The following is a 24,578-nucleotide window of genomic DNA, read 5'->3' as shown; positions in this document are numbered from 1 at the left end:
ATCTGTGAGAAATCTATTTCTTAAGGCTATTCTGACTAGAAAATTTGTCATAATGGACCAAGACCAAACCAAATTAATAAGCATTACGTATAGTGTATACGCATTGCTTGCCGTCGTGGTGAAAGGATTTGCCAATCGGCGTAAGATACTCACCGATTGTTGCCCTGGGTGCCCCAGATGTACAGGAAAGGAATGGTACGTCGTGCGGGGAGACTCCATTCGTGCACGTCACCAAACTAATAATGGTAAAATGCAATAGAAATGTTTTTAGCAAAATCGTCCTAGCGATTAATAGATAATAATAATAATAATAATAACGTACACACTCAACATAGCCCCGCACTAGGGAAACCCTGTGTCGCGGGTGCCATGGACACATACATAGACAAACACAAATTACACCCAAACTCACGAGAGAAATAAATGTAGGCCATACAAATATTTCTCCCGGCCCGGGAATCGAACCTAGGACCTCTGCGTGGCAGTCCGGCATGGTAACCGTTCGGCCACGGAGGCAGTTAAAGATGCTACATAGCAGATGCTACAAGGTTGGCTCATGGTAAGAACCATGTAATAATATAAGAATATAAGAATATTGAGTTCACTCAGATCAGGGGCCTACTATATGAGCTCTTAGAGCAATCCTATTTAAGCTTGTAAGTTGGATTGCCTGTCAAATTCGTACTATGACCTCAAAAAAATCATTCACTGTCCATGCAGTTTCCGTTCACCTTTTCTTTTATAGCAAAATCGTATCATGGCGTGCCATTTGCCATGCAATGGCGGTCTCATCTGTAAAAATAAGCAATTCAAAAAAAGTTAGTTTGTGACTAACTTTTTTAGATTTTTGTTACATTTTTAAGAAATTTCGTTTAAGTTTTATGATATTTTCAGTTTACATAATTGTTTGTTATCTTCATAGGCTATATAGTCAATTGTCAGTAAATAAATACTATTAACTATTGAGTGGTTCGAGTTCCCAATCTTTAAAGTATAGTTGATGAATTTTAATCATTAAATAATTTTATTGACCGAAAATCATAAAATAAATTTTAAATGGTGCCAAATTTTACTTTAATGCAATCAATGAAAATATGGAAATACAAGGTACGTTCCAATTATGTTATCAAATTACAAACTCACCTTATTAATTTCAATGATAATGACATGTAATTTTGTCGGACGACGAATTGTAAAGTATGATTGAAAAGTTGCCGATATTACAAAACAAGGTAGCAAGTATAATCAATACTAAAATTAATAAAAAAATATAATTATTCTCATTTTGAACATAATCGGTTAATAGTGCTAATGTGTATGTAATGATGTAGGTACCCAGATATACTACATCTGTCTATTTCTTTCATATGATTTAGTTAGTATGTAGTGCCATCTCGCTCTTGTTAGATGTCAGCTGACCAGCCAGAGACAATAATTAATGTTTGAAAAGTAAAACTCATCATCCTGTCATGCCATTCCCGTTCAAAATTGTGTAGGTCATGACACGAATTTAAGGAATTCAGTTTTACCACGTCAAGTGAATTGCATGGAACTTGGCTAGCCGCTTATAAGCTCTTAATAGGCCCCCTGTATGGAAATTTTAAGAGTAGGCTAAATCTACAGGGAAACTTAGCCCTTCATTGCTTTTATTAATACTAAGTAATATCTAGATTTACTAATGAACGAGTATGGGCTTATTTAAGTAGCAGTAGAGCATGTCAAAGAGTTCGTCCAGGGAAGTACTGCCACCTTACCTATTTCTGCCGCCAAGGAGTTATGTCAGCATTAGTGTGTTCTGGTTTTACAGGCACAAGTCCCATGACTTGTCAACTTATGTCTCACTGTGACTGGCGCCGAGGCAGTGCCTCTCGGATCTTTGCAATTTAAAGCCCTGAGTGGCACTGCAACTGCTATAGACAGGCGTGTAGCTTACCATCAGGAACACGACTTATTCGTCCCGTCACTAGATATTATAAAAAAATGTAAATATTCTCATATTGTAGTCGCTCCATACTAAGAGTAAATTAACATTTTCTTCCTCTATGTCTAAGCACTACAGAGTTTGAGGAGGACTGCTTAATTAAATCATCAATACAAGGTTCCCCAAGGAACACGGTCTGGCTTCGGTGATGTATCGCGTGATTCCCGATGAATCTCACTTGCGGATAATTTTGCAACAAACTTGGAGATTGGAGTTTTTGTTCTTCGAGAAAGTTGTTTCATAAAACTTATCTATCATTTTAATATTTAGGGCACGTGTATTTTATGCGTGAGTCTTGGTTTATCGTCGATTTGGTATCTTATTAGGTTCTTTGCAGTAAGAATAAATGTCGTAATATACTACAAAATAATTAGACAACGTTGTAACCCACTTAATCTTCAAGGTACGGATAATGGTTAAATTATGCTTGATGTACTATGCTTAAAACTATGTGTTCACCAAAAATTTGCATTTATTTTATTTCATGTAGCATGCATACAATACCTAGTTCTTTTGGCAAGAATGTTTGTAAGAGAGAAGTTTAAAGACATTAACATTATTACACTAGCGTCATAGCGCAGTGCATTTATTATAAAATTTAATATATGTTATGAAGAATATTGAATTTTTATTAACCGACTTCAAAAACGGAGGAGCGTATAGTTTCGGCTGTATGTATATTTTCCGATTTCTCCGTCAATTGTGGACCGTAGTGTGTGTGTGTTGTGAAAAAGTTACAATTATGAAAAATATTAATGATTATTACGAGGTATCCAAGTAAACTGGCTGTTAATGATAGTCGTCGTCGTCTTCACAAATTCACAAATATGTTTGAAGCAATTTATAAGCTTCTATAATGAGTGAATGATGATTCTGGTTGATATTTAAAATATGTCATTTACGAGGCTTAAAACTATTGTGAAACAAACTTTAAACTAAAATAACAGCTTCTGCGTATTTGGATGACAAAAATCCACGGTAGTGACCCGTGAAGCTCTTGCAGGTAGTGTCGATTTTTGAAATAAATTTTGTGAGTTATAAATATGGACAAATATTTATTTAAAAGAACAACCCCTAGAGTTTCTTACTCATTTTCATCAGGGGAATTAAACTCTTTAATCAATGTGACAATATAGAGTGTAATGTTTTGTAATGAAGATTATTAGAATATGAGATTGCTTTTCTTGACTGCGGTGTTTGGTTTTCATCTAATATATTTATAGTCAACTAAGAATAACACAAACAACATTTATATGAAAAATGGCATCTTAATTTCAGACAGAAACAAGCATTGTGTGCTAAAATAGTGAAATAATGTTGGGGTTCGAGTCGTAGAGCATGAGACAGTCTCGAAATTGGTTACATTCACCTGATTAATTCCTTTCTTGGTAAGGTTTTATTGCTTCAATTAATGAGAAAAAGTTCATCCAGTTCAATTTTTATTTTCGTTCGTTTACGTTTTCGTTTTAGGTATTTAATGTTATTTCAATAGTTACCAATATCAATTTCAAGCAAACAATTCCCTTACTAGGGCCGTGGCACAATATCTCTCGGAGATTATCCTTTGATCCTGTCCTGCTGACTTCGTGATCCTTCGGGGTTTCGCTAATACTTGTTAATTGGAAACAAGTCCCTCTGGATGTCTAACTAATACCCGTGTATCGGTTTTAATTTCATGTTAGATACATATGAGACATAAGGCGGGTTCTGAATATTATAATAATTATAAAAACTACGTACCACTGGTTGTAAAGTATCAATAATGGATCAATGCTACCATTTAATAAAACAGAAGTAAACGTAACTATCTAGTTTTTAGGCTTAGTTGGTATAGCGTCTGGCACGGTAAGCTAGAAGACGTCGGTTCGAATCCGGCCGGATCGAAGGAATTTTTTCTGAGTGTTCGATCTTTGTATTAACAATTATAACAAACTAGTGGAGTAATTTCACAAATAAAAAAATTGAATATCAATTCAATAAAAATTTAAAATATCTATTCATTAAATTTTTATTGAATTGATATTCAATTATTTTTGTGAAATTACTCCACTAGTTTGTTATAATTATTAATACAAAGATCGAACACTCAGAAAAAACACTTAGAAAAATTCCTTCGATCCGGTCAGATTCGAACCGACTTCTTCTTGCATACCGTGCCAGACGCTATACCAACTAAGCCACGGAACGACGTAATTTCACAAAAATAATTGAATATCAATTCAATAAAAATTTAATTAATAGAGTGAATAACGACATCTCTCGCCAGGACTGGTGGCTGTAAAGGTACTAACTGGGTGATAAACCTGTCATAGATTTCTCATAGATGGCGCTACGATTAAAAAGTCGTTGAAAGACCAAGTACAAAGGCACGACGCAAGTACATAGAAAAATTCGTGAGGTCCGTTGGTTCGTTCCGTGGCTTAGTTGGTATAGCGTCTGGCACGGTATGCAAGAAGACGTCGGTTCGAATCCGACCGGATCGAAGGAATTTTTTGTGAGTGTTTTTTCTGAGTGTTCGATCTTTGTATTAATAATTAAAATATCTAGTTTTTTTTTATGATACCAAGTGACAGGACGTTGTGAAAGAGTTCGTTCAGGGAAGTACTGCCACCTTACTTATTTCTGCCGTCAAGCAGTAATGTAAGCATTTCTGTGTTCCGGTTTTGAAGGGTAAGAGTGTTGGTGAAATCACAGGCATATGGGACTTGTCAACTTATGTCCCAGGGTGACGAGCGAAGCGGCAGTGCCCCTCAGATGTTTCGATTTAAGCTCTGAGTGGATCTGCAATTATTTTGCGAAGGAGTGTCGCTTACCACCAACTCCACTACTAGTTCATCCCGTCACTTGGTATCATAAAATTATAACGTCCCACTACTGTGCACGGGTCGTCTCTCAGGCGAGGGGTTGGACTGTAAAGTTTCTTCGATGTGCAATTTTCATCACGATGTTTTCGTTCACCGAAAAACATATATTAAATTTCAAATTAAATTTCGTACATAAATTCCGAGAAGCTCAGAGGTGCGAGCCCGGATTCGAAACCACGGCCTCGGCTTGAGAGGCGGTAGGTCACCTTTAGACTATCACGGCTTCATTCATATCAAGAAGAAGAATTAAATTTAGATGATTATCGTTCGATATTATAATTGTATTCTATGTTAGAAAATGCATTGTACATTATAACATTGTAATATGCTCTTAAGAAGTATATCTTCGTTGTATCTGTAGGTACCTACTTGAGAATGACTGCAGCATAATACTAAAGGATTAAATAAATAAAACGGGTATTTACATGATGCAAGTATTTTCTTTTGAAACTTTTTATTTGCCCAGTATAAATGTAAATAACTTGCGGCAGTGATGCACGGCAAACCTGTAATAATAAGAATTTATTTAATACATTTATTCATTAACGCTCGTTTAATGAAAATGAAATGAAACCTTAAACGAATATTACAAAACACCCAGGCCGATGCATAAAAATAAAACGAGTGATTAGAACAGTGTTGTTAATGACAAAAAAGTAATTCCTTGGACAACACGAAAACAAAATTAATTTATTTAACCTAATAAATCGACCAGAATTCCATGAAATTGTTTAACTAAATACTAAAAAGATATGTACATAACGAAATTGTAATTATGTGTAAAATTAATATAGCTCATAGAACTGTGTCAAATATTTGAAGGAACTTGATTAAGGTAGTTACGAAAGCTACAGCCGAAGGACTTAAAAAAAACAGAATACTTTTTACTAAATTTAATAAGTCAAAGGTTTGACAAAAAGTAAAGGAATATAAAATATCTCTAAAACTAAAACGAGATGCGTCAATGTTCGATGTTGGAACCAAAGTGTTTTCATTCCCACGGAGTCACGCTGTGCTGGTCTCACCACCTCACGTTACGCTGACCATGCGCCTCGTGCCTTTGATGTGTTGCAATCCATGCTTCGAAGTAATGTTGCAACGGCTTTGATTCATTGTACTTAAGGCAAATTACGAGTGGCGTGTTACGTAACTCCTCACCTGGCAGACCAGCAACTATTTTCTAGACGTTGTGAGAAAATATTGCTGGCATCTCATGTTCGTCTTGATGCTCTTGTTCCGATTTGCATATCTTAGCCTTTGAGTTGTAATATCGAACAACGAGAATGATGGCTAGCGTACCCACACATAACAGTACTATGTAAAATGGTACAGTAGTGTGGTATAATGACACATCTTGTATTGCTGCTGCGTGAAGTGGTGGCATAATAGTAATTTTATCTTGGATGTTATGTAGTTTATGTAGTTTCTTTAAATTTATTGAGTTTAGAGTAACATGTGCTGTCGCTTTCGAAGTCGTATTCATGAGGTTCTGTAGCGCCATGATTTTCAATGGTTGCCCCTATACTTCATCGTTATCGTTAACTATTGTGAACTGAGGTGTGAGTAGGAGACAAGTAATTGGTATAGTAGCCAAATAACTGCCATGTAATTGGTCATACTCGTCTCTGCCACATTTTAATTGGACTCTTATAGGTTGCGGAAAGGTCAATACATAACTCCGGGCGTCTGGCTGTTCCATTGCTTCTTTTAGTAGGTTGACTTGTACTGGCTTGCATAATTTTCCCATTGTTTGTCGTAATATAAGCTCATGAATGCAGTCTGAGTCTGTGTGAATTCGGCGATTGGTGTTCTCCATGCAAAGGAATTACTTGTCTACCTTCGGGCATTCTGCCTCAATGTACACAAAAGTATCCCCGGCTGTTGCTATAAGTGGATGCGGGGGAATAAGGATTTGGTGGTGTTTGTTAGGGGCAATGGAAAGTTTATAGAGTGTGTAGCTACTGGCTGAGACAATAGGAATCTTAAAAACTATTACAATTCGTTTATCTATATAATAGGATCCCGGTTGTATAATATTAAAATATTCTCTTAATTCTATGTCTAAAACTTGTTAATTATTGTTCATTTGCTTTAATAAGTGTATATCTATCATAGAGTGATGAGTACTTGAAGACCTTATAAATGCCAAACTAGTTTCGATTTGATTTAACTCGTTTAATAAGTCGTCGATGTTTTTTGTAATTATAATAAGCATTTGACCAAACTGTGCGAACTTAATAAGATTGTAATCTTTATCGAATTCGTGATCTAGTATTAATTGCAAAGTGGTATTAATCTTTTGTTCGTTTTGGACTATTACTACTATATTAATACTATATGAGACAGTATTTTACTGTATTCGTTCATCCATTCCTTGCTAAGGCTGACATGAGTGTTGTATTCTGAAACTATGTTATTTTGGTTGGTTTCTAATGCTTCTATCGCTTTACTATCTTAACAGCATCCAGATAATCGAGATTTTGTCACGACTAAATCTATGCTACAGTTTTTAAAATTTCGTTGCAATATTGGTACAATTGTATATAGAGCTTCGGTTGGAGTAACTAAAAGGGCAGTTTTGACATTGGGTTTTACATATTCCTTTACAGTATTGATAATATCCTCTTCCAGTTTAGATTCTGAGACTTGGACTGAAATACGCAAGTGAGGGTTAAAAGGCTTGGTTACTACTGGTCTTCTTCTTGTATTGTTTACTACCGTCAGGCATAATTGTCTATGATATTTGTTTAGGATCCTCGGTGATGGGGATCTCTAACAAATGGTTTTCTACGGCAGTGTGTATGATACGTACGGCTACACGCAGTTGTCTGTCATTCTGAAGATCGTCATTGAGGTCATAGTTGGGTGTAGGACTACTGAGAGGACTTATACTAGGAGCAGTGTCAGTTGACGAGGCGCTTATCAACAGTCTACTGTCTGGTGCAGACAAAGTCGATTCAGAGTGTTCTGACGAGCTAGAGCTTATGTTTACTACAATAGAATCTAACTCTTCGTTATGAATTTCGATACGGGACAAGGCGTCTGCGTTCGTATTTGATTTACCCTTTTTATATACATATAATTGTATAATCATATTCATTTAACTTTAGCCGCCATCTTGTGAGCCTTGAGTTGAGTTCTTTGAGATTCATCAACCATTGAAGTGGTTGATGGCCAGTGATAATTTTGAACTTGCGTTCGAACAAGTAAGGTCTAAGATACTTGTTCGCCCAGAATATTGCCCGCAACTTCTTCTCAATGGTACTATAATTGATTTCGCTCTCATTCAGTGTACGTGAAGCGTATGCAACGGGCTTATCAGACCCTATGGGTACTTGGGATAGCATGGCACCCGTGGCAAAGTTGAACGCATCTTTGGTTAACACAAACTCTTTGCTGAAGTCTGGGTACTTTAAGATCGGATCATTTGCTAAGAGTGTTTTACACGCCTGAAAGCTGTTGACATAATCAGCGTCAATCGTTATCTTTTTACCCTATTTTAAACATGATGTTAATGGTTTAGTAATTCTGGCAAAGTCAGGTATGAACTTCCTACGATACCCAACTAGTCCGAGGAACTGTTTGATTTCCTTAGTAGTTTTTGGAATGGGGTATTTCGCGATTGATAAAATTTTATCAGGGTTCGGACGTACACCTTCACTACTGATTATATGGCCTAGATAAGCAGTTTTTAATTTGAGAAATTCAGATTTATCCATTTGTATTTTGAAATTGGATTCTTTGAGTCTCTGGAAAACTTTACCGAGGTTAATTATATGCACCTGAAGGGAGGTACTATTATATCGTCAAGGTAAACCAAGCAAATCTCATTTTGGAGTCCCCTCAACACATTGACCATGACTCTCTGAAATGTGGATGGAGAGTTCTTTAGTTCCATGGGCATCCTCAAAAATTCGAAGTGTCCACGTTCAACATTGAAGGCTGTTTTGGGTACATCTTCTGGATCCATTTCCACTTGATAAAACCCACTTGCCAAATCTAATGTTGTGAAATATTGGCATTTACCTAATTTATCCAAAACGTCACTTATATTGGGTATGGGGTATTTATCATCTGTTGTTTTTTCGTTTAGTTTTCTGAAATCTACTACCAAGCGCCATTTTTGTTTGCCTGAGGCGTCAGATTTTTTTGGTACTACCCAGATCGGGGAACTCCAGGCATAGTCAGAAAGTCTTATAATTCCTTGTTCCAGCATTTTATTTATCTGATCGCTTACTTCCTGACGATGAATAAATGGGTACCGGTAACTTTTTGTGTAAATTGGAAGTTCATCGGTAGTTTTAATTTTATGTTTAATCCGGTTAGTAAACGTTAATGGTGCACTTTCCAAGTAAAATACATCGTCGTAAGATGAACAAAGGGCTAATATATTAGCTTTTTCTTCGGCATTTACAATATTGACAATTGTTCAGTGCGCGTGCATTCGACTGTGAGTAGCTCTGCTTGGGCTGGGCTTTCTAAAGAAAATATTATATCATTTGGTGTTGGATTGGAAATTTCCAAAAGACCGGGATTGTTAATGACGGTTGTTAGACATTCATGAATTATGCAGCTACAAATCACTTGTTCAGGGACAAAGACTCCTCCATCCCAGGTATTAATTGGTATTTCAATGAATTTTGAGCTATTGGCTGGTACAATGTCCTCATATAAATTGACATTTCGGGAATTGAACATTGTAACGGGGGTTACTAATGACAATGTAGTTAGGGTCTGTTCTTTCAGGTCAATTTTCGCCTCCCATTTGGTTAGTAAGTCAAGTCCAATAAGTCCGTCAAAGTGTAATCCAACTTCAATTCACTGAAATATGTTTGTACGGCATTAGGACTAATGAAGGATTGGTTAGCCCCTGTATCTATTAGGAGTTTTAGAGGAGGGTTCGCTATTTTAATGTACGGTAGTTGCCTTTGGGTTTGTAAGTTGACTTCTATTTTGGTTTTCTTAATTTCGTAGCCTTCTAAAAATTTTTAGTCTCACCTATCCCCCTATATAGCTCAGTCCCCGGAGCATGGCTTTCAGCGTCATCGGTATAAAAGGGGTAGGTTATTTATAAGGGTTCATCGTCAAAAGTCTCTGTGAATTCGTCAGTTCCGTTACAGTCAGTATAAATTGTATTGTCATATTCGGTTGCATAGAGATAGGAATTATAGTCCGGTTCATAGTAACCTTCGTTATAATAGGACTCGTCATAGTAGCTCGTGGACTCGTTCAAGTTCATCTCGCGTGCTTTGAAGTAGTTGGGTGGCGGAGGGTTCCCGTGCTTACGCCAATCATGCCCGCCAAAGCCCGGTGGTAATGGCTTAGAAGCGTAGTGTTGTACACCGCTCAAATTTGAGCCAAAATTATGGGGATGATTTCTGGGTTGGAGTCTGAATATATTGCTTTGTGGATTGTAATTAGGTGGCCTAGCGCCGAACATTTGTTGGATGCGGGTTGGCATACGGCCTTGATGCCATTGGTTTGGAATATTGTTAGACTTAAACCCTTGCGTTTGTGGGGCGAATCTAAGTGGATGCGGTGCCATTGGTATCAAATGTCGTGGTTGATTTCCAGTGGGCCCTTGATGCATGGGGGCTTGGAAATATACGGGTTTATTAGGCAATGTAGGGATTACCGAGTTGACTTTGGGGGTCTGAGGTGGTTTATGCGACGTATCGCCGCGCTTATGGAGGTACATAACATTTAATTCCTCCTGTACAAATTTTAAAGCTTCCTCTATACTGTTGGGCCTCATGCACCTGATGCCAAGGGGCTCACGAAGCCCTCGCACAAAGGCTTGCATGGTGAGTTTTTTGAACAAAATACGCTTAGCCTCCATAGTAGTACCCAAAGTTTTATGCAGAGACTCGTAAGTCATAATAGTGCTGAATAAAGTTTGGCAATTATCGTAAAATGCCTGTGGACTTTGATGCCTTTGTGTCGCCAAAGAGAGGTCATTGTAGAGGGCAGTCTCATCCCTCTGATTTGCAAAATTGTTAAACAAAGCTCCACGAATCCCTAACCAATTATCTGGTATGCCGTTCGAGTTATTGATAGTCGCGGCTGGTCCAGTGATTTTGTTGAGAATTCCGTTCAGTAAGCATTGATTGGGTAATTCATTACCTGGTTGAGGGTTAAGAAAGGCACGTACTATTTAGTCGCAAATTTTAATGAAACCGGTAAGTACATTAGGATTACCGTCGAACTCCGGTACAGGGCGCAATGCCTTATAGATAGTATCCGGGTCGATGGACATTTTCTTTATAGAAAATAATAAATTAGGGTCACAATCTAAATTTCTATTAGTATCTAACTGTTTTCGCCGGCGAGTCTGCCGCAGGAAAATTTTTGGGAGGAATCTAGGAACTAATAGCAAGCCGCACAAAGAAAATTATGTGTACTCACAGTTTCATTTCTGGTCTCTCTGTGTATCGATGTATGGATACTCGTCGCTCAGACTGAAGCTCACCGTAGATTCAGGACACTAGAGCTGGGCTTGATATCTCCCGAGCAACGGAGCGCGTACGCGGGTTTTTCCGGAAATTTTGCCACGTCTCGCGAACCGGCCCGCGAGTATCCTACCGACTGCGCCAGTTACGAAACCTACAGCCGAAGGACTTAAAAAAAACCAGAATACTTTCTACTAAATGTAATAAGTCAAAGGTGTGACAAAAATAAAGGAATATAAAATATCTCTAAAACTAAAACGAGATGCGACAATGTTCGATGTTGGAAACAAAGTGTTTTCATTCCCACGGAGTCGCGTTGTGCTGGTCTCACCATGGCACGTTACGCTGACCATGCGCCTCGTGCCTTTGATGTGTTGCAACCGCTTTGAATCACTGTGCTTAAGCCAAATTACGGGTGGCGAGTTACGTAATTAGTTACAAATCTAAGGCTGTTTACAAATGGCGCCGCGGTGGCGTTGTTTTGTATTGCGTCGCGGCGCCGCTGTTGTAGTTGCGGCGTCATACCGCAACGCAGCACCAGCGCACTATGGGGAAAAAATGAGTAAAACCTAGCCAATGACACATTTTCAAAATTTTTTGATATCAAATTTAGACCAGATGCTGGTCTAAATTTGAAATCAAAAAGAATTAGTTAGCTGAGTTGATAAATAATGATGTTCTGCATTCAAACTGCATTTAAAAAAACCGCGTTTGCGTATTGTGCCATTTTAAAGTCAACAGATTTTATTAGAGCGTGTAGTACAATTATCTTAGTTCAATTTCAGAGGGAAAAAAATTTATAATTGTTCTGTGTTTTTAAGTATTGTAAAATAAATATATTATTATTATTATTAACTAGTTTGAATTTTGCTTATTCTTACATAGTAATAATGAAATAAATCACTAAATATAAAATAAATCACCGAAAATCGCAGTTAGTTTACAAGCGTAATTTTGGCCATGTTTTTTCTTACTTTTCTCATAGTGAATGGCGCGACCGCAGCCCATGCGGCGTGATCAATTTTGTTTATTGTTATACGTTTTATTATTTTAGTTATTCGATTTTAGATTAACCAAATCGTTTATATACTGCGTGTTACTTATTGTTTTTGTAGTCAATAATTTATTTTCTTTTATTTTAATTAAAAAGACATTACAAACATAACGACAAATTTTTATAATTTGGGAAAATAGGTAAAAAAGATAAACGGGTCAAGCGCCGCTTTGATTATTTATTTAACACTAAGAAAATTGCTTTAAGTATCCAAAAATAAAATCGTTGAACAGGGAGAAATAACTTAAGCGACATAGTTTTCCGAAACTGTTTAAAGTAAAAGGATTTAAGCGACGTCAAACCCAATATCGGTTCAAAGTAAAAGGATGCAAGCGACGTCAAATCGAATATCGGTTCAAGGTAAAAGGATTCAAATAACGTACCTTATAAAATATGTGTGAAGCAAAATGCTTTACGGTACAATCACTATCAATTTTGGTTTATGTACACGTAAAAAAGGATCAAAAGACGTTTTCATTGGACATTATTGTTTTATCTAAATACTGACAAATGAGGAAAAACTTCAAATAGAAGCAGTAGGCTTCACAAGATATAGTGACAAGCCTACTACAAGATATAAGTTTTTTGTAACGTTTTTTGTAGGAAGATTGGCACACATGGATCATCACTAGTGTGTTGATACCAGTTACATAACATGTAACCCGTAATTTGGCTTGAGCACAGTGATTCAAAGCGATTGCAATATTATTACGAACCATGGATCAAAGGCACGGTGCATGGTCAGTGTAACGTAGGAGGGTGAGACCAGCACAGCGCGGCTCCGTGGGAACGAGACACTTTTAATCTTTTAAACATCTTGTTTAAGTTTTTACAGTTACATTTTATATTCCTTTATTTTTGTTACACCTTTCACTTATTAAATTTAGTAAAATGGGATGACCTTTTTAAGTCCTTTTTAAGACAGTTGTGCAGTTTAAAGTGTCGTGGCTTGTATATTTCAATGAAGTTTTCCACATATGGTGAAACACGATTAACTGTCATTCACGACTTTTTTGACGTTACGACGACAGACTGTCGTGACAATGGACAAAAGAGCTAGAACGGCAATCGTCGGACGATAAATAAAATGTCACGATAAAAACGATTCTGTCGTGCAAACGACAAGGCGGCTCCCGCGAACCGATAAATTGTCGTCACGATCTAATGGAACAGCTACAGACGACAGTCGTTCAACGATATAATAAACGTCCACGACACAGTCACGACAGATACTCGTGATTTGGGAACAGGCTAGACGCGACAGGCGTCCAACGAGAAATAAAACGTTACGACATAATGGGAACGCGCCCTTAAAGTGAAACAAACCAAAAAAAAAATAATGTAATACATGAATAAATATTTTTCTTAAACATACAAATATTTTTCTTAAGCATAGAGAGTAATATTAATTGCAACGTACTCAAATATCTATGTCAATTAATTATCTGTATCACCTTAAACTAATCAAAGCTTTGACAGGCCCCAGAGAACAAGATTGTGTTTTTGCGAATAATGTGGAGCGCAAACGGGTGGTTGGCATTGAATTCGATTTGTCTTGGTCCCAATGATGTTGTGCCAACAGTTATAGCTGAAATAAATAATGGTATAATTGATATTTTATCCTGACTAGAGCCAAATTTTTATAGAAATTTCATTATTTTCATTACAATTGGTATAGTCATCGAAGGGAAGTGAACTTGGTGCCTACACAAGAGATCTAATTAAAATTATAAGGACGCGAAGACCAACGATCAAGTAGTTGCCTTTGTGGCCGAACGGTTACCATACTGATCTGCCACACAGAGGTCCCAGTTTCGATTTTCGGGCCGTGAGAAATATTTGTATAGCCTACATTTATTTATCTCGTGAGTTTGAGTGTAATTTGTGGTTGTCTATTTGTGTGTCCATGGTACCCGCGACACAGGGTTTCCTTAGTGCGGGGATGTGAGTGTGTAAGTTATTATTAGTATTATTATTAAAAAGGAGGTATATGTTATGTTATGTATTTTTACTTAATTTACGATTATAAATATAGGCGCTAAATATTAAGAGTTCATAGTAGGCAGAGTAAGGAATGAAAGAGAGCTAAGAGAGTTGAAATATCTTTCATCCTTTCTCTTACGTTCACTATAGTTCGAGAGAAAAGAAAGATTTTAGTGCACCTTTAAGTGCATTATCACCGTTTGCTTCAAGAAAATACTCCTTTAAAATCGTCATATAGTGGTGTAATTTGCGCGCGATTTAAATAGAAAAAAATAATGAAGAAAATTTATTACATCACGCCTTAACGCAATATGACAACAAGGAAGTACTGCTTATGTAAGAATGGCGGCGTTTTAATATAATATTAAGATTAGGTAACAGTAATAGCTATTAGAAGCCTTACCTGACGAGTAACGTAGCAAGCTGAGTGGATTCCTAGACACCATATTTAGTTTGTGACGTGGTCGGGAGAGCACAACATTGCTATTCAGTGTGGTTCTTTAGCTGAGTGACGTACGAAGGTAAGTATGTGAAATACATTTGATAATTGCTTAGTTGGCATAGCGTTTGGTGTGGCTTGCTAGAAGATGTCGGTTCGAATCCGGCCGGACCGAAGAAATTTTTTCTAAGTGTTCGATAATTAAAACAAATTAGTGGAGTAATTTCATAAAAAAACAATTGAATATCAATTCAATACAAATTTAATTACAGATAATACCGACATCTCTGGCCAGGGCTGGTAGCTATAAAATTACTTAGCTGGGTGACAAAATACTTTCATAAATTTCTCATAGATGGCGCTACGGCTAAAAAGTCGTACAAAAACCTAATACAAAGATCCGACAACAAGCACAGAAAAAATAGTTCGTTCCATGGCTTAGTTGGCATAGCGTCTGCCACGGTAGAAGCATCGGTTCGAATTCGGCGGGATCGAAGGAATTTTTGTATTCGTATATGTTCGATTTTTGTATTAATAATTATAACAAACTAGTGGAGTAATTTCACAAAAAATAATTGAATATCAATTCAACACAAATTTAATTACATATGATATTTGTTAACAAATATAATGATAATACAATGGAAATATTCTAAAAAACAAATAATTCATTGAATAAATAACAAATACTTGCATAGGGTTCTTTACAGTGATAATAATAAGCGTTAAGGGCAGGGTGGAAACGTAGTCAACGACTCAGCCTACGCGCTGAGGCTTCCTCTACTGACGTCGGAAATAAATAGTATCTATTTCTAGTTTTAAAACAAAAGCATATTAATAATTACTTAGTAATATTATAACAACAGGTATAAAGAAAACCAAGCAAATCATTCTAAATTCATGTAGACACAGGAGTTACTTATCAATCACCTTAGTTCAGGAAGGCACCAGAGAACAATGTTGTATCTTTCTTTAGTATAAATAAGAGGAAAGGGTGATTTGCTCTAAAAATGATTTCTCGTTGATTAATTGAAGCACTCTGCCTTGTCAAAATTATAGCTGAAATTGGAACAAAAATAAAATAAACAAGTGCGTCAGACGTAATTAGGGGGAAAAAATTCAGAAAATAGAAATTCAGAAGAGTTCTGAATGAAATATAAACATTTATTTATTTATTGCAGATTAAGTGCCTCCGTGGCCGAACGGTTACGATCCCTTACGATTACGGTCCCGGGTTCGATTCCCGTGCCGGGAGAAATATTTGTATGGCCTACATTTATTTCTCTCGTGAGTTAGGGTGTAATTTGTGGTTGTCTGTGTACACACATGTACATGGCACCCGCGATACAAGGTTTCCCTAGTGCGGTGTCTAGGAGTGTGTGCACGTTATTGTGTAGGTGTTCATGAAGACATCCTTAACAATACTACGCACATCAAACATATTATACGAAACCCTGAAAGAGCATAGTAATGTTTGGACAGGACACACTGAAGTTGTAATCTATGTAGGTACGTATTGAATTTATATTAATGTATTAATTTAATAATATAAGAAAATTAATCATTGCAATATTGTTCCATGGAGTAAAAACAATTTTTATCAGAATGTCCACTTTTTAAATGGTCGCTTGTATTATTATAATTTATATTGACGTCGAGTTTTAATTTTGGTCCGGTCAGTGATGCTAAATTATTTTCGATCAATCGATTCAATCTTGTCTCAAAATGTCGTGTTGGTTCTTTTAACCTTGTATAAAACTGCGTTTGCGTATTTGCTTACAACTTGCAAATGTCTAATACATAAATTAACGTTAATGTTAAGATTTGATTTTTTTTAACAGACTTCAAAAAAAGGGGAGGTCCCGATTCATCTGAATTTTTGTGTGTGTACATTACGAGATTTCTTCGACATTTATAAACCATTTTCGACGATTGTTTTTTGTTACCTCCGGGTGTACTTCCGTAGTAGTTCCATTTAAATTTGCAGATTATAATATATATTCCATATATATTCCACCTCTAAGGGTAGCAAATTATTTTCATACATAGCATGAAAATAATTTTAACTGTCAAACTACAGTCGACCCTAAATAGCATCGTGGTTTGGTTCGAAGAGAAGTCTTTCGAATGCAATAGTGAGGAGAAGATGGAAAATGTTTTGACATTTGTTGCCTTATGACGAATTTGTGAGAGTGATAATTGAGGGGATGATAGAAGGTAAAGTAAGAGAGGAAGACGAAGAATGGCGTATAGTGAACAAATAAAACAGAAGATCAAAGTGAACAGCTATAAAGAGGTCAAGGACTAGCTATAAACCGTGAATGGAGGAGGCTACACTGACATAAATCTGAATGAATAGAGTAGATGAGTTTTCGCCATAATTCGTAAAAGTCACTGGTACTTTCTCACGAGAGTTTGAGGACCGGCCAATATTATTGAGAGGACAGTATGCGATACTTGCTACTTTTTAGTAGCAGTAGAGCTCCTTGTGGAAGAGTTCGTCCTGGGTAGTACTGCCACCTTACCTATTTCTGCCGCGAAGCAGTAATGTCAGCATTACTGTGTTCAGGTTTTGAAGATCTAGTCTGTTCTTTGTTTTGTTCCGGTGCTGGTAAAATTACAGGCTCATGGGACTTGTCAACATATGTCAGAGTGGCGGGCGCAATGGCAATGCCCCTCAAATCTAAGTGATTTAAAGCTCTGTGTGGCACTGCAATGTTATGGACAGGCATGTGGCTTGCCATCCAGCACACGACTTGTTCGTTCCGTCACTTGATATTATAAAAAAAAGCGAAGACTAATTTTGTAAAATATAATAATAATAATAAATTATCCTAGATTGTATCCTTAATTAATTTAATGTAATTTTGAATTATTTAATTAACCCTTTAATAATAATTTCCTCAAAAATTTTAAATATGTCATGTAGTGTAATGTTAAATTAGTACTATTATTTTACTTCATTTATTTTATGGGTTTATACCTAAATAAAGAAACATTTTATTTTACTATTTATTTGTTTATTATGAATTTACGTTCTATCGCCGTTTCTAACTGTCAAAATCACCATGTTAATTTTGTTGATTCGAACATAACCAAAAATATAAGTGATAAATTTTATTAATACGAAATTTGCATACTTGTGCACATAATGTTGGTAAACGTTGAATGTATCGCATGAAATGAATACCTTCGGAATAGCCGATGCTTTTTTGTTAGTTTATAGTGCTTATAATAGGCTCTGGTAGCCTGATGGTTTGACCTACCGCCTCTCAAGCTGAGACCATGGGTTCGAATCCAGCCTCGCACCTCTGAATTTTCTCAGAATTTATGTGCGATATTTAATTTAAAATTTACCATGAACTTTTCAGTAAATGAAAAGATCGTGACGAAACCGGCACGCCGAAGAAGGATCACAACTCTCGGAAAACGTATGAAGTCTCCAACCCGCATTGGACCAGTGTGGCGGACTATGGCCTAAACCTTCGCCTGAGAGGAGACCATTGCCCAGCAGTGGGTTGTATAAATGGATTGATGATGAAGTACTTCAGTTTTTTACTATAAACCTTGTAGAGGCACCAAACAATCACTTGCTTTATCTACACACATATCATAAACCCTCTGTGATGTGTTCAAAAACCAAAAATTGCGACCAGCATAAAGTTCTGTTAAAGTTTCTTATATTATGTGAAAATGTTATTGTTGCTTCTTATTAACATCAAATTCGATTTTATTACTACATTCAAATTTCGAACATCTCTGAAAAACAAAACAATTTGATTCGACCTCAATTCTAACATCAGTCGAGATGAAGTTTTATTCGAAATGAAATGTCAATGTCAATAGCAAACAATTTTGACAAAATTCACGCGTTACTTGATATCGAACGATATGATAGTAGGGGCCGATTCTAGTTTGTCTATGAATTAATAAAAACTACGGTTGTGTGACATGTGAGAAAAGTTTTTATTTACCGCCATTTCGCCAGTCGTAACTGCGATTCCTAAACACATGGAGAGCTTATAATATGATGTGTATAGATAAAGCAGTGTATGTAACTGTACATAATTAGGCATTAAACACGCGTGTGATGTTGTTATGAAACTCGCTTCGTATTTTAATTCTTTATTTATTATTTAAGCCTTTCATTATGTAGCAGTCACATAAACACTATAATATGCAACTTCGTAAAATAAAATAAAGTAATATTTTGGTAATTTGGCCTTAATGACATATATAAAACGTAAGTAATATGTTTACGATACCTTTTTCGGATTCAACGAAATAAACGTAGTAAATCATTGATGTGATAAGATCGTTGTTATGCTAAAATGGTTGATGTGCTAAGATCGAGGATATGCTTTATTATTGTCAAAAAAGTATTTAAAGAAGAACGTGTTATTAAGTCTCTAGTACAAATTATTCCAGTGTACTCTAGTATATTCAGTTACGGCAAAACAATAAAGATAAAACACTAATGATATCCAACGCGATCACCTGTTACGTATATTTTATAAGTTTAATTTTTTTAGATTATCCATTTCGATTAAACATGTAAATACGTAATTTTAACACTTACCGGTAGCAGCAGCAGCTTCTGATCCCTTCTCATTCACTTCCAAGAACGCCTTCTGAAGTGCACCAGTTACGGCTAGTTTTTCAGCTTGTTTTAATATACCTTTTAGCCCAGAATCCGATACATTAAAAATTTTTGTTACACCACACTGAAAATTTGTAATAAGATGCAAATAAACTTTTTAGTCGTAGCGTCATCTATGAGAAATCTATGAAAGATTTATCACACAGTTAGTACCTTTACAGCTACCAGTCTTGGCAAGACATGTCGCTATTCACTGTATTTTTAAATTTTTATTGCATTGATATTCAATTATTTCTTGTGATATTACTCCACTAGTTTGTTATAATTATTAATACAGAGATCGAACACAGAAAAAATTCCTTTGATCCGGCCGGATTCGAACCGACTGTGACCATGTCAGTCAACCGTGACTATGGGACCTGTAAAGGGCCCGAAACGTCGGTTTGTTTGAAAAAACAAATATACGCGATTTAAATCCGGAAAAATAGTTTAATTTCCTATTTATAACAGATAAATCAGATTTTTTCAAATGCGGTTACACCCCCTGGACAGCATTAATTGCTTCCGAGGACTCTTAAGCGCCTACAGGGAACACTTTGCGAAACTATGATCTATAACCTATAATCGTACATTATTTGTTCTTCCGGACGGTATGAGACCCTATTTATATATTTTATACATACAGTATTACGCTCAATAAGTGAGCTTAATAATTTATATTACAGTATCTATCTAGTATTTTATGTAACAGGATGCAAAATAAAAAAAAGAATTTCTTTCACTTACAGCTTTAAGAATTTCAATCAATTCCATTTGGGTTTCAATTTTGAACTTAGGCAAATATACTCTGACGTCTGTCCTGACTAGGCTATTCATTGCCGTGGTGAGTGTGTTGGCATTTAGTTTATCCAGAGTTCCTTGCAGACCGTCTTTTTCGAATGGAAGTAGAATAACCATTTTGTACTCCTCATCAGTATAACGAAGTTCGATCATCTGGAATGTATTATGGTTGTGCAATAAAATATGGAGTATTGAGTATTTACAAAAATACCAAACTAGTCTCTCATTTATAACGACTCCCAAAATTTACGAATTTGGGTCATCGCAGCCTTGTGTGTGTTCAGTTTGTAAACTGCAATGATTCTTTTTATTACTCTTGTACTAAAATGAAACGATGTATGTGGCAGTGGAAATGCAGGTAGATTAAAAGCGATATAGTTTTTTTTTCGATTTTCGCAAATTCACTCATTGTCGCTAGAGAAAAAACTCCTCACGATTTAAGTGCCATATTCCCACAGTACAATCAGAATTTGTTTTAAGTAAGTTTGAATGACTGAGATCACAACCTCATGTTTTTTTATGTTTACCAACCTGAGCTTGTAGATCTTGGCTCTCTGTATAGAAGAACTTGTTTTTCTGGTACATCGTCGGTACTTTAACGGTCTTGTCTGGTGTCACATAAAAGTCTTGATCTTGTGTGTTTTTTTCATCAAATTGGTATTTCCAGTCACCCTAGAATGTAATGTTTAATAATGTCTAGCTTTACTACTATAATCAATCCACATGTCAAGCGTGAAAATACGATAAAAGTACCTTAAAGTAAATAGCGTTGATGAGAATCAATCTAGTCAAAGTAGATATGGCATCAGCTGGTATTAGATTCTTAATGCGTCCGTTGGTCTTACTTTCCACCTGAAAATAAGTGTAATAAATAAATTTATATATATATATATAGTATAATAAATTTACAAATTTTTAGACTTTATATTGCATACTTTCTACCGTTATCATAACTGGACTTTGAAAGTAAACGATGTTACAATTGATACACACTATGTTTATGATAAATTAAACAAAATATATAATTCACACTTGTAAAAGATGTAGGTAAAAGATGGCATATCGAGTTCTTAGGTTTTCGCGATTGTTACACATATTAAATAAAAAAAAGATGTCATTCACACATAGTCGGAAGTAATGAATTTTCAATGGATATAACAAAAAATAAACAAATAAACCTCGAATTTGTAACTATGTTCATAAGACGTTTATCCGTCCATAACGTACCCATTGGTTCATAATATCAGCGGCCTTTTGACTGTCACTGACATCAATTTCTTCAGCTGGGGCGTTGAACACTTCGGTAGAGTCTTTAGAAAAGGCATCACTAAATTGGTATTCTTTGTTCAAGTAAACTTTATTTGCAATGTCCATTGTAACATTGTTCGACTTGATTTCTGACAAAGCTGTCTGGAATGCACTACGAACCTGTAAAAGACTTTTTTTATTTAAGAGCAATTGTATGGGTTTAGACAATGTACTTGGTATGTATTTTTAAGCTACGTGTAGTTTTTTTTAATTTGTTTATTTATATATTTATTATCAGGTTACAAAAGACCCATAAAATACATACCTTATAGACTAACATACATAATAATATGATACAAACAATTTATTTATTTACACGTATGGACCGCGACGTGTGACGCAACGTGGGTGTCCGATAGCCGTCCCCGGAAACGCCGAAACATGACACCCTTCGGCCAAAAGTCCTCCTTCATGAAGGTCGACAGATGTTAAGTTGGTACTCTCACCTCAATAAACAACGTAGTATGTGCCTACTCAGTGTAATCATAGTAAAATATAGTTCCTTACACTTAGTGCGTACTATCATCATCAACCCATTTAGACGTCCCACTACTGGGCACGTGCCTCTTCTCAGGCGAGGGTTTACACCATAGTCCGCCACGCTGGCCCAAAGCGGGTTGGGGATTTCATGTTTTTCGAGTGTTGCGAACCTTCTTCGGCGTGCAGGTTTCATCACGGATGATTTCCTTCACCGAAAACCCATTACCATTGCGTGTTAGCGTAAAATACATATTATCCTTACTGTTAAAGACCTTATCTATAACGTTGTCAAGACAAGTGTGGTAAGACACCCGCGAAAGGAAACAAAATGTAGAAACCAAATAATAAGTACGAATAACAATCTTTAGTATTAATTAATCGTAGTTGATCTTCTTGTTTTCATAAAATATGTACATTATGCAATTTATTTCCTTCATAAATATGTTTTAGTTTATATTATATGATTGTGTTTTTGATAATATGGTACTATGGTACTATAGTGCTTATTCTTACCTCATCCTTATTTGCAAGGTTCAGAAGTTTCAATAACTCATCCAGGGAGGATTCTTCAGCGTAAAGAGTAAGCGCGCCAAGCGGAAAATCGACAGATAAAGCTGAGCTAAAGACACTCTTTCCTGGGTTTTTCTTCACAAGGAGCTGTGTAACAATTGAAGTTAAGGTAAATAAATCTGCATTTGTTTTTTGGTGCTAGCCACAAATACAATGAATTTGCTCAAAACAGGCACTAAACAAGATGCATAATTACATTCAAAAACTTGGAAGCAAAATCAGCTAGACCCAAATTAAATTTCGCCTGAACTTCAGTGTTGTTGACATTATTTCCTGGATTGTTATTTCCCGGATTGTCATTTCCCGGATTGTTATTTCCCGGATTGTTGTTTCCAGGGTTATTGTTACCAGGATTGTTGTTATCAGGATTATTATTACCAGGATTGCTGTTATCAGGATTGTTGTTGTCCGGATTGCAGTCTGAAAAATGAGTATTTGTACAGTATGTATATATTATCTAATGCAAAAAGTATATCAATTATAAATATAGATTTCGTTTATTCTTGTCCAAATCGAAATTATAAATGCAGTTTAAGCCCCCTTCAATAGTATGGATCGTCTGTTTGATGATTCGCAAAGCGTAAACAACTTAACGATGTGTCATGCTGTGGCAAAATAAGTAAATCGAAATCCAAATAATCAAGAAGTGAACACAGAAATATGGGACGTGTTGCAGCAAGATGGGTAGACGAAATCGTGAAAGTCTTGGACCGTAGACGAGTGACACTAACGCAAGATCGTGGTGGACAGTATAAAGTATGGAAGGCTTCACTCAGCTGAAGATGAAATCAAGTTTGGGAAACTGCCTAACAATTACGTATAAGTAGTAATATAAAACATTAAACAGTATGAAATGTATAAAGGGTTTGGTTGTGTTACGATGACGTTTTATACCTTGTCATACTGACCTTTTTCGCATTCACAAGCCTCAATACAAATATTCTGAGAGTTTCTGTAGTAGCCTTCCTTGCATCGGCATTTCGGTTCACAAGGTACAACGATTCCGATTCTGTATTTTGGACAAGTGGTTTTATTTATATAGTCAGTACAATTTTGTCCTGGGCATCTCGGTGGACAGCTCTGATATTCTTCATTTGGACCGTGGCATTCGAATGGAGCTGTAAAGGAATTTTCCACAAAACCATTTTTTATAATATGGCATTAAATATAATGCGATCATGATACAAGCACCAGTCGCAGAACGTCGTCATAGTTGAATTTAGGATTTTCATACACAATGGCTTTAGTTAACGTGTTAACACAAAAGACGATAAGTATTTGCCAAATTCTGAATTTTTTTACCATTCTGTCGTAAATTAAATACAAGCTATTTATTGTAACCTACTATTTAGGGCAGAAATAAACAATTTGAAGTATCAAATAACTATTTGTTACATTACAAAAATACGAAGTGTACCTATGTAGTCAACTGCTAATGTTTTTTTTTATAATTCTAATTAACGGGACTAACAAGTAGTGTGCCTGGTGGTAAGCGACACGCCTATCCATAACGGTTGCAGTGCCACGTAGAGCCTTTATTTGCAAAGATCTTAGGGGCACTGCCACTGTGCCTGTCACCCTGAGACATTTCACCAGTACCCTTATCATTTTAAACCGGAACGCTTGGCGGCAGAAAAAGGTAAGGTGGCAGAAGTACTGCCTGGACGAAATCTTTCACCAGGAGCTCTACTATTACGATGTACTTACGGCAGTCTGCTATCGGGATACATTTTCCAGTCTCCCAGTCACGTTTGTGATTGAAGTTGCACGTGCACCTGGGTTTTCCACAGTTTTTAGGTGAAACACATGCTTGTGGGCTGTCTCTGGTCTTAGGACAGTACTCAGCGTCGCATTTTCGTGGTGGGCAAGTGTTATAAAATTCGTTGTCTCCACAAGCAGCTGTAAAAAGTAAATAACTTTCGTTCACAATGATACATACATGTCTACGATGACCACAGGGTCTTTTGGGTTCTCCAGTAAAAATGGGTGTTCCGCAGGGCTCAATACTTG

At 36.2% G+C, this 24,578-nt stretch overlaps 1 protein-coding gene across 1 annotated transcript in view; it reads right to left on the bottom strand.

The window, feature by feature from the left end:
• Positions 1 to 15,361: 15,361 nt before the first annotated feature.
• Positions 15,362 to 24,578, bottom strand: part of LOC113236676 (zonadhesin-like) — a 23,898-nt gene continuing 14,681 nt past the window's right edge. Inside the window, exons 15-24 of the mRNA XM_026472835.1 lie at positions 24,276 to 24,467; positions 23,477 to 23,686; positions 22,765 to 22,988; positions 22,512 to 22,655; positions 21,438 to 21,638; positions 20,964 to 21,062; positions 20,742 to 20,882; positions 20,157 to 20,363; positions 19,350 to 19,494; positions 15,362 to 15,829 (exon numbers count right to left, since the gene is read on the bottom strand). Coding sequence (XP_026328620.1) covers positions 15,702 to 15,829; positions 19,350 to 19,494; positions 20,157 to 20,363; positions 20,742 to 20,882; positions 20,964 to 21,062; positions 21,438 to 21,638; positions 22,512 to 22,655; positions 22,765 to 22,988; positions 23,477 to 23,686; positions 24,276 to 24,467 — 1,691 coding nt within the window. The 3' untranslated portion in view covers positions 15,362 to 15,701. The remainder of the gene's footprint in view (positions 15,830 to 19,349; positions 19,495 to 20,156; positions 20,364 to 20,741; positions 20,883 to 20,963; positions 21,063 to 21,437; positions 21,639 to 22,511; positions 22,656 to 22,764; positions 22,989 to 23,476; positions 23,687 to 24,275; positions 24,468 to 24,578) is intronic.

This window comes from Hyposmocoma kahamanoa, unplaced genomic scaffold (genome assembly GCF_003589595.1).
Source record: "Hyposmocoma kahamanoa isolate Upper Pololo Valley unplaced genomic scaffold, ASM358959v1 92, whole genome shotgun sequence".
Lineage (NCBI taxonomy): Eukaryota > Metazoa > Arthropoda > Insecta > Lepidoptera > Cosmopterigidae > Hyposmocoma > Hyposmocoma kahamanoa.
Note: the sequence above shows the minus strand (reverse complement) of the source record. Positions and strands in the feature narration are given on the sequence as shown.